The sequence below is a fragment of the Malania oleifera genome, chromosome 11, assembly GCF_029873635.1.
Source record: "Malania oleifera isolate guangnan ecotype guangnan chromosome 11, ASM2987363v1, whole genome shotgun sequence".
NCBI lineage: Eukaryota > Viridiplantae > Streptophyta > Magnoliopsida > Santalales > Ximeniaceae > Malania > Malania oleifera.
The window spans coordinates 21644695-21656198 of NC_080427.1; the positions used below are offsets into that span (position 1 = coordinate 21644695).

The 11504-nt window shown below is 38.5% G+C and overlaps 1 protein-coding gene across 1 annotated transcript; it reads right to left on the reverse strand.

The window, feature by feature from the left end:
* Nucleotides 1-531: 531 nt before the first annotated feature.
* On the reverse strand, nucleotides 532-10784 carry LOC131167980 (ethylene-insensitive protein 2.2). The gene is made up of 8 exons (XM_058127094.1): nucleotides 10198-10784; nucleotides 8320-9152; nucleotides 7695-7781; nucleotides 7458-7568; nucleotides 7164-7376; nucleotides 4588-4773; nucleotides 1771-4452; nucleotides 532-1185 (listed from the first exon to the last, which is right to left on the reverse strand). The coding sequence occupies exons 2-8, from the start codon at nucleotides 8566-8568 to the stop codon at nucleotides 805-807; spliced, it is 3909 nt and encodes a 1302-aa protein (XP_057983077.1). The 5' UTR covers nucleotides 8569-9152; nucleotides 10198-10784; the 3' UTR covers nucleotides 532-804.
* Between the last annotated feature and the right edge of the window lie 720 nt (nucleotides 10785-11504).

An 11504-nucleotide genomic window follows, 5' to 3' on the forward strand; every position in this document is an offset into this window, starting at 1 on the left:
TGGCGAACCATTTAGTACTGAATTATCTTCATCATTCACCATAAATAATTTAATAATCACTAACCACATTTTTTCTGTTCATAAATCATCACAAACCTCCAAAATCATTGGGCACGCTAGTCCTTAGAAAGTCCCTGGAAAGTCTTTTCAATTCACTACCTACTTCACAAATTACAACTTACAAAACTAATGTCAAAATCCTACAAAAGGTTGCAGTTCTTGATTTGATGCATCACATCTCTACAATGGAGTGAGGTGACAACTCCTATGAAGCACAATTAGGGCTTTTGACATTTTCTTGTCATTTTACCAGTCGGCAATGATTGAAGAAAACAAGGCATGAGCCAACTCCTAATGGGGTTTGGGAAATTTTTGAAATATAGTTAAGGAGGCCAAATCAAAAGAGTTGCCACAGCTGAGAGCTGCTTAGACCACATTCTCTGTCACACAACAGGAGAAATCAGTAGAGAACCCCCATATTAGCAACTCCAAAGAGGATCAAAGAGACCAATGGAAGAAACCAAAACCACATTTTGCAACAAACTATTTTTCCACATTTCTTCTACCCATTTTCTTTCATTCATTCTGCTGCACTTACATATTCAGTAATTTTTTATCCTATGTATATATAACATACAAGGAAATAAATTTGCAGCAAAGACATAAATACACGAGAGAGAGAGAGAGAGAGAGAGAGAGAGAGAGAGAGAGAGATTCGTTGCTGGGCAGCATCTGATCTATAGTTTGAGCTGCTTTCCAAAATCTAACAGCTCCAAGGACAATGACCCAGTAGAGGCAAAAAAGCTATGAGCCAAGAGGGGCTGATGTTGGAACCTTGCGCGACATAGTCCCTCCTTCATGAGTCCCAACTTGTTTGGGGGATAACCTGCGCTTGTAGCGTTTAAGCACGGATGCCAGATTCTCTTTTCCTTTTGGGAAAGCCACATCTCCAGCTGCTGTGCCTTGTCGACCCTTGCGACAAGATATTGCTATCTCTACATCCTTGATTATGTCCAGGAGTGTTGATGCAGTTGTGCATTTCCCCCTTCCTGATCTTACAGCAGGGGGCAAAATACCATTTGATATGGGTGGGCTTGACCTCTGCTGATGTGCCACTGGAATTTGCAGGCAGAAGCAAGGGGACCTTGGGGAACGAGGCTTCGAGAATGCCAAGTCAATTATTCCCTGTTGCAAATAGTATTCCAATAAAGAACTGTCATTGGCATGGTAACCAAGTACAGAAACTAAAGCCAAAAAATGGAAAAAGAAAAAAATTAAGCCCATAAATCTTGCAAACTTGGCCCGCCTCTTCCTCCTTGCATTTGATTGTAAGGATGCCATTTACTTTATATTCCGAAGTGGAATGGGGAGACATACTAGTATCTGGCAAACATAATATTTTGTGGGTTGTGCAATAGACAATTGAATCAAACTGAAGAATTCTATACTTGCAACAAAATGACAAGTGGCATGAGTTTAAAACCAAAGAGTAGCACGTCCAGAAATAGAAGAAAACAACAGATAATTGCATTACTATATAAGGTCGCCAATAAAGACGAAACAGCCTAAAAAGAAGCGGTCACAGACAACAAATATGAATGAATGCACCAATATGCAGTGATTTCACTAAAGCTAAAGCAAAAAGGTCGTGAGAGTGGGGGGGGGGGGGGGGGGGGGTGGGGGGGAAGAAAAAAGTCCTAAACAATTCAAATATCAGAATCAGTTCACGAATGTCACATCAGCAGACAGATAGCCCAAGGTATTCTTTACCTGAAGACGATTGAGCACATAGGTATATTTTCCCCATAGTTCTGGTCGACTTTCCATGAGTGAAAGTTCAAGAATCCGATGGATGCACCATACCCCAAAACTTATGATCAAATCCATTCTCCAAATACAGCCCTCTCCACAATGAGGAATGGAGGAAACCAGAAATTTGGTAAAACTTGTCTCATCATTCTTCAAGGAAGAATTTGGCTTCCTTTCAGAGGACAAGTACAAAGACTCTCCCATTTGAACGGCCTGGCTCATCTCTCTAATTTCAGCTTCATAAAGGAATCTCTCCCTCGCAGCAACACGATCAATGAGATCCTCATCAGCCCCATCATTCTGTCTAAATAACCAATCAGACCCTTCCAATTTCAAGAGCTTCAAAATGCAATATCTAAAAGACTGAAGAAGCTTGGCCTCCAAATCCACAATAGAAGTAGATTTATGTACAGCTGAACCCAGTTGACTTTCGACTACATCAACACCCATACGACGAGTTTTATTACCCACACCAAACTGCTCAAACGGCTGCCTCGTCCACAAGGATCCAGCATCCAAACTAGAACCCAACTGTAAGGAGAAAAGATCGCTGTATACTTTTGGGGAGGGTTCATCAAATGTCAGAGTTCCTGCCCTTGATCCAGCACCGGAATACAGAGATTGCCCATACCCTGTTCGATCAACAGATGACCCATATCCAATGGAGCTTTCCCATTGTGCATTCCTATCAGGCATATATAGATCCCGGTACGGAACTGAGAGTCCTGAAATGTCGGGCGAACTGTGATACTTTTTTGAATTGATTGGACTCACCAAACTTTCAAGAGGAACAGACGAGCCAACATCATAATATGAACTTTCAGATTGCAGTGGACTATTGACAACATTCTGGAGACTAGATGATTGGACTGAGCTAAGACTAGTTTGTAATTTTTGGCCCATAGCATAAGCTGCTAGTGAACCTCTGTAATTTGGAGGGCCCAAAGATGTGGATTTTGGGGGAGGTGACTCAATTTGACCATTTACAGAATACTTGTCCTTAGCAATTCGATTGAGGTATGATGCAATCTGGTAACCATGAACTGTAGCTGGCTGATAATCCCAGCCATCAGAAGATGGTGGAAGATGCAAACTCGAATAGCGCTTCTCGCCAGAGTCAAAAGCATTACGACTGGAATTTTGCACGTATGCATCCAACAACTGCATGTGGTTGGACCACATCGACGAAGATCCCCTTTGAACCCCATAAGATGGCTCTATAGTATTTTGCACCCTCTGCTGGCCGGAAGAGTCAAATAAGCTGCGATTGATAATAGAATCAGAACCTCTTCCCCCCACAGAGGGAAAGCATCCAGGAAGATCCTTTCCAGCAGTGTCAACTTTGAGTGCAGGTTTTGAATCTACCCCCAGCAAGACATCCAATTTCTTAGCCTTTGCTTCTTGAGTTGCTTGCCCATGGAAGTCATACAACTGCCCCCAAAACTCATCAAGAACTGCAGCAAATTGACGCCTTGCAGCACGACCCAATGCTAATCTTGAAAGACTTCCAGCACCACTGCCACCATCATCACTTTTCCCACTGAGACTCCTAAACGATCCCAAGCCCTCGGATGGCAAAGATTGACCACTCTCAGGAACCCCTTTGGATGGCTCTTCAGGCTCCCAACTGTCTCCCTCATCATCATACTTCACAGTTTGTAAATCTCTCTCTATTCCAACAGTCTTCTCAACTGGATAGATTGATTCATTCTTTAGGTTACTGCTATCCAGCAAATCACCATCAGAAACTTCCTTAACGATAGTTGAGACAGGGGCTAGTTCTACTGTAGCTGCCAATTCCTTTGGATGGGATCGTAAGGGGACAGAAAATGTAGGATTAGACGAATTCTCCTCAATGGTAGTCAAATGAGGTTCCTCATCCAGGATTGTCTCAGGCAAATCAACATCAACATCTGCAATTGACACATCTGACTGACTTCCCAAGGAATTGACACCCAGTGATGGTTCTTGCAGTCGAAAAGGCTCCTGTTCATGATATTTACTTTCATGCAAATCGTTTACCTCCCTCTCTAACAATGGCTCAGATAGAACATTTTGTACATCCCAGTTCCGCTGTTGAGCATCTATTCTGGCACTAGCAGACTTTAAAGGAGTGGCTGCTAGCCAAAGCATCAAACAAAAAGATGCACAAGCAACAACGAGAAGAGCAATATAAGGAACATACGTGTTATTACCCATGGTCCACCTCAAATTGCCTACCCAATCACTATTTCCGAATACCATCTCTACTACAAATATAATCTTCAAACCAACCATCCCAATAAACGTGATTAAGGCTAAGAACTCCACAAATGGGGAAATTTTGTGCATGCCCATTACAGAACTTGATGAGGCAACCCGGAAAAGTGGAATCACAGAAGATGGAAGCAGCAGAGCTACCATAACTTGTGTGAATATAAGCAGGTGGTATATCCCTTCAGCTCCTGAATTCCACACACAATAAAGTGCTGGAAAAATAGCAACAGCTCGAATTGTAGCTCGATGAAGCCATATGGGAATGTCCGTTCTGAAAAAATCATGCAAGACTACTCGTCCAATAAGATTCCATGTTGATGCTGTGATTTGATTACAAAAAAGCAGAACAAGTACACAGGCAAAGTGTGCTATCGGGCTCCTAAATACCTGTATTTTTTGTGGAAAAGGAACCTAATTAGTGTGCAATCCATTAATAGACAACAATAATTTACAAGCAAACTCTACTCAAAACAAATTTTTAAAACATCAACAGAAAAATTTCTCCCAAAGCAAAAATCAAACCTGATCCATTAATGACAATGCATCTTGAAAAGTAAGTAAACCAAGGCCAGCACTGTAGAATACATTTGCCGCCGAGTGGATCAGCGCATAGTTCACCAAGAAAATGCCACTGAAGACACATACGATGGCAAAAAAGTGGTCATGGGACAAGGTCTCCTTGGAGATGTTTGGTAGTCCCTCGTGCAGCTGCAAAATTGAGCAAAATCACAAGAATTTCAAGGTTTTGATGAGCAGAAAGTACCAATTATTATACTGCAAGAATAGATAAAATCAGCGGAAATCTCAGAATAATATAACATCATGTCTTAGCTATTCATGGCTGCTGCAAAAATATATAAAATAAACTGCAAGTTTAAAACTATGTGCCGTTACTTTAAAAACATGGTCTTGAAGATTTTTCAGAGATTCCCTGCATGGGCATCACCAAGCATTCAAGCATAACACAAGAGAAATGTACACAAAAAATCCCTAGAAAGGAAAAGAAAGGATGCGTGTAGTTACTAGAATTTGGAATTCAAGATAATGCATTTAATCCCCAGTACTCCCCATCCCTCACACAATCAAACTATTCCTAAATCATTGAGGATCACAGCATATAAACAAAAGGCACAATTGGCCATAATTGGAATCAAGCTAAGAATTTTTTTAATTCCTCAAAAAGGCATGGTTCTTTACAGCATAGTCTTTGAGGTGCAGCTAGGCATGAGGCTGGAGGATAGCACCTCAGATCAGCTGAGGCAAGGTGACCTTTCAGAGGCACATGAGGCTAGTGCCTTTAACAACTAAGGTTTACAGCATGCAAGAATTAAATCAACAACATCACTATTAAAGATAAACCAACAAGCCATATTTCTATATCATATCTGGCCCAACATATTTGATGTGATGGGCAAAATGGGTTTGCTTCAACTTTGGTCTGTCTAAATAAAACTGGAAAAAATAATAATAATAACTGAAGGTCAATAGTATGACATCTTAAATTCTATTTGAAGGCTTATATTAGTTAGATGCACACACAATAGCCCACACAAGGGCTAAGCAAAGATGGTAGCCCTCCACACACACCTTTTTGAGTGCCTCAGAGGCAATGACACAGTGCTGCAGTTGCTGTAATCAGGCCAACGATCTGCAAAGGTTCGTCTCTGCAATATCTCAACTCCTCTTTCACTCTCCACTCTCTAAGTCTCTACTCTCTATTTTCTTCCCTTTTTTTAAGGGGTGAAAATCTCAGCTGCTTGCAAAGTTCGAGGGTTGGTTGGAGTGGAATGGAGTAGGTTTAGTGATTCAGTGGTTCAATCTTTGGGGCTGAGTGGCATGGCAGTAATGGACCTGATGCTAGGTCTAGGGAAAATTTCATAGGAATGTATGGATGTCTGTGGGCATGCGTGAGGATGGGGGTGTGGATGTCTAGTAGGGCTGAAAAAAATGGTTCACACAGTTTGTCTCATAAGGCAGTTGGTTTTCCATACTCCGCAAAACCAACCAGTTGTGTGCTCAGACCACAAAACAACCAAATCCAACTTTGACATCTATTAAATAGTGTTGCATGAGGCATAAGGGCACAAACTTCAACAATTCAAAACATAACACTGTTTTAAAAGGCAAAGGCAAAGGCGTAAGGCGAGGCGTTTGACCCTTAAAATGTGAAGCGTAAGCATAAAGGCATTGGGTCATAAACCTTTTAAGAATTTATTTTTAAGATTAAAAAAAATGTAAATAAATTTTATATATTTTAAATAAATAAAAATTAAGAAAATCACAAATATAATGAAAGAAAGAAAAATTATATATACTTTGCAAACTACTTGGCAGCCATTCAAAAATTGCTAACTTGAATACATAAGATAAATCGTGACAAGAGATAGCTGTTATACTATTACAAAGTTCAAATTATTTTCATGATCTAAGATACAAATCTTTGTTATTTTGGAGAGATTGAGATCCAAGAGTTCTAGAAATCAATTCATATTATGAGATTCCTTTTATACAAACATGTAGTTAAAATTTTTTAACCATTTTTTACTTGAGAATCACACACCCAAAATGCGTAAGCCTCAACTAAAAAGGCACAAAAGGCGTACCTTTTGTAAAAAATATGTTAGCCTCAGCATATAATGTGTTAGCCCTTTTGGAATTTGGTATTTTAGATTGAGCCTCAAGGCGTTTTAGGCATGTTGTGCCTTGAGGTGAGCCTCGATTAAGCCTTTTAAAACACTAAAACATAATATGAGTAAATGACCACAAAACTACTAAAAGAAACCCATATATGATTATATGAAAGACTAGATTGATTCAAAAAGAGAGCTAAGAGAACAATAAATATGACAAGAGTGAATGCTATTCCCACCACGCCATGTTGACATAGTTCAGAAATATAGATGGAGAACAAATTTTTTAGAGGTGAGTATCACAGGGGAGTCCATTCTGACAGAAGTCCCGATACTCAAATGTTGTCAAGGTCTAATGACTTCAAAGCACAAATGATAAGCAAGGCACGTCCAATTTTAGATACTAAATACATTCCGAATAAAAATATATATAATATTTAGATCCAACATATTAGAAAGCACAAATACCTGTACAATATAAGAATGGAGGTAAAAATTGTGAGGCATTATACTTGCTCCAAGAAGACTCATAAGTATAAAAGCACTCTCCCCACTTAACATTGTTAGCATCCCATTCATGGAAAGTTGCATTTCTGGTTGACCAATAAGCATTCCAAGAACATAAGACAACATTGTGAATCCTGCCATGCTTATGCCTAGGAATTTTGCTGTCCATTTCTCCTGAAAGTTAGATTTGCAAACATCATTAAGATTGCAATTGAAAGAACCAGATTACCAAAGAATGCAAGCAACCAAGCTTACCAGGAATGCAGCAAAAATTGGAAATAAAATCGCATCAACACCAGTTAAAAAGACACAAGCGAGCAAGTCAATCCCAAATATAAGATTGAGTCCAAGCGCAGTTCCCAGAACCTAGCAAAATCAGAGCAAATATACATTAGAGGGCATTAAACAAGAATTCACAGCTTGTCCCTTAATGAAATCATAATTGGAACTCCTCTTGCATCAGAATTGATTCATGAAGACAGAGATATCTACCATAGTAAGATCTAAAGCGATCACAGATAGCTCCACTTGAACTCCCAGGAATATGCATGTGGACTTGTCATATTCATTACTGCAAATCTTTGGCATCACACACAGAATATTAACTTGTTAATAAGTAGAAACACAAAAAGGAAGAATAAGAAACTATACATATACTAGTGCATTTTAAGTACTTTAGGATAAAACTATTTGACATTGAGAAATCCAGGTAGCAGGATCACATATAACAGTTCTATGTACACGCAGACGTGTCTACATGCACAAAGCATTAAGAACAATTGCAGCCACATTGTATGATCAGGAGAATAAGAATGTATTATATCTATTGGAAAGAGTGGTTTGAATAATATTGATTAAATCAAAGTTTCATTTCCAAGATCTCTAAAATTTTCAAACTTGAACCAGGTAAAAAAACACAGACACACATGCAAACAGTAGTACTCCAAAAAACATGTCACATTGAAAAAAAAAAAGGAAAAAAGAGTGATAAAGATCAACACAGGAAAAAAGGGAGAAAGAAAGCTTGCATAATAGCTGTGACAAGAAACCATAAACTTCAACACAGAATGCAAACATTCAACTTCAGCACAGAATCCTAAAGACAAATAAATCATACCTGTACAAGATCTCTCCCAGTGACCACACCTATATACGCTGACAGGTACTGACATAGAATAGCAGCAAAATTGAAGAAAAGCACCAAAACTACCAGATCAAAGCCAAAATGGGCACCTCCATCAACAGCTGCAGCCCACTTTCCAGGGTCAACATATCCGATTGCAATCAGAAGGACGGGTACAGAAGCTGGAAGTAACCGCTGTAGGACACCTGGTAGATGGTTTGAACTCCAAATCTCACCTTCCATCTTTGCAACTTATTCTTGAATAAGATGTAAACCACTTGTGCAGTGACAATAGATTGACACTTTCACACAAATGTAGGATCTCCCTATTGAGTATAAAGTTCAATAAGTTACATTGTTACTTATAGTAATCGTACTTCTCCGATACTGCCCTTCACAAGATATCCACATGATATTATTAGCAGTTTACCAAATCTGCATGAAGCCAAATTAGCGCCAAAGCTAGACTTCTCTTCATTGTTGGAGAAAATAAATACATGTAATAGCATGTACATTCAACAATGACCTTTATTAGCCCACCTTATGAACCTCACCAGATCAAAACAAGCAGTCTCTCTCCTCAATACGTGTTTAGTTGCATGCCAACTTTCAGCATAGGACAATTCTAGTATTCTTTGTAATCATCACACACGAAAGAGATGATCTCAACCAAAATGATCCACTTGAATTTGGAGTCATCCTAAATTCCTAATGACCAACTTGGAGTTCCCCTTCATCCCTCAATCATGACAAGAAGGTCTATTTATATCATGTGAAATTCCTGCCCATAAATCTGAATTTCCCGGCATACAGAGTAAAAATTCTACCTGAAATCAACAAGACAAAGTCCAATTAAATACAGATTACCGAATCACTTCCTCATCCGATACTCTTATCCAGATTCAATAAACCATGTCATTATATAAATACACAGATATATATAACAGCAAATCATCACAATAAAATTCACTGCATTCCACATATCATCAAGATGACTAGAGTCTAGTAAGCTAGAAGATCAGCATTTAAAAGGAATATATCAGACTGAAACTAATATTGTAAATTGAAGGAGATACATCAGCCAATTGAGTCTGGTTTGGGTTAAAAATGTTCTGGTCAGTACTAAAAAATTTACAACCTAAATTTATTCACAACGAAAAAGAAGCACTAAAAAAATAAATAAATAAGAATAACCCACGTTAGTCAACTCATTTATTATCACAAAATAATATCGAAGAAATAATAAAAACAAATTCACTTGCACGGATATGCAAATTCATCCCACAGAAGAAATCAAATAAGTAAAAACAATGGATGCATAATAGGTCTAAATATTGTTATGGTCATCTTGGCACACACTTCCAAATTTTACTTTGAACTACTAAGCTACTCCATAATTCAAACAATAAGGATTTCACCTACTCAATTACTACGATAAATTAATAAGCGCAACTAAAATCTAACTAGTAATTATAAAACTTATAACCCTAAAATCAACAAAATGCAAAAACTTGTACAAAGGAAAGGAACCTGCTCAGATCTTCACACTACGAGTCCCAAAAAAAATGAAATTAGAAAAAAAAAAAAAAAAAAAAACAAAACAAAACAAAACAAAGCAAGAAAGCAGAAGTCAGTTTCCAAAACCAAAGCCCTAAGTCCAAAGAGCAGAGGCCCAAAACCCTGGAAGCATAGCAAAAGCACCCAAGCCAGATAAAGATCAAAAAGAGCCTCCATATGACTGGCACAGATCTGATGCTCCCTGAAGCAAAACTAAAAGCCAGAGACCATGCACAGACTCTTATGCAAATTACAGATTCAACCAAAGGTCGTACAACCCATCCATGGCCATAATTAGGGTTTTGGGAACGTTACCTTTTGCTGTTCCCTTTTGGTCGCCCCTGCAAAAGTCCCCCCTTCACGGCAGATCAGAAGTTTAAAGAAGCCACGAGCTCATTGATGCAGAGAGAGAGAGAGAGGGAGAGAGAGAGAGAGAGAGAGAGAGAAAGTGTTATCTGAGCTGTAGAGAAAGAAGAGTGTAGAGAGAAAAAATATATAATTGTAGGCGATCAAGATAGCTTGAAGGCCATCCCGAAGAGAGAGAAAGGTTGAAGCAGCGGTAAGAACAAAAGTTCACCATCGTTAAAAATAATAATACTAAAAACAACAGAACCAAAAACAAAAACAAAAACAAAACGAAAATATTTTGAAAAAACAGTTTTAACGTTTTCCCAACATTACCTCAGAACCGGTGGTCACTGTTCTGTGGACTAAGCAGTTGCCCCCCCACCACTTCATTTTCGGACCAGAGTCAATTTCTCGAAACGACGTCGTCTCACAGGTAAATTTCCTCCGACAACTGGGGATGGGTTCTCTGGGTTCATGCCCAAATAGTAACGGTACAATTTTTCTCGAGTCAGAGAGCAGAAATGGGAACCGATAAGGATGAGGATGAGGCCGTGGGTTACCAAGAACGGCAAAGGGGAGCAGTAAAGGACGGCCATTTCACATTTATGTAACCTAATAGGGACTCGTTGGGCGATGCTGGGAGTTGTCCTCACCTTTATCAATGCACTTTCTCATTATTTAAATATACCCCAAAGCTTAAAATTAAAATAAACCCCAAACCCCAACCATCTCTATATATAATTAAGTGCCTAAATTAATTAATTCGGAGAGGTTAATGAATAAATTATTGGCGTAGATAGCCTTAAACAATTTAATTCTACTGGGAAAAAAAATCATAATAGATCACGCACGGATGAATAAAACTGAAATTTTTTCTTTTAACGCATACACGGTACGAATTCAAAATTTTATTCTATTCCATCACTATCAAATTGCATTTTTCAACCCACATGAGATACTCTTGGCTCCAAATTCTACCATATTAATGTTTTTACTATATTAATTCGCATTTTTTGTTTTTTATAATCCAAAAACTTCAACCATCATCTTATCATTTTGAACACTATGGTGTGACACCAAACTCTGAAAGTGAAACTCATCTGTTTATTGACGCACTTATGGTAATTCACCGAATTAAACTCTTAAAAGGGAATCAAACCTATGACCTTAGGATCACCAAAGTCATTAACATCATTTGTCATTCTTTGTAACTCGTAATTTTTCATACGATACAAACTCTCAATACTTGTTAATTAAACGTTTCTTATAATTTT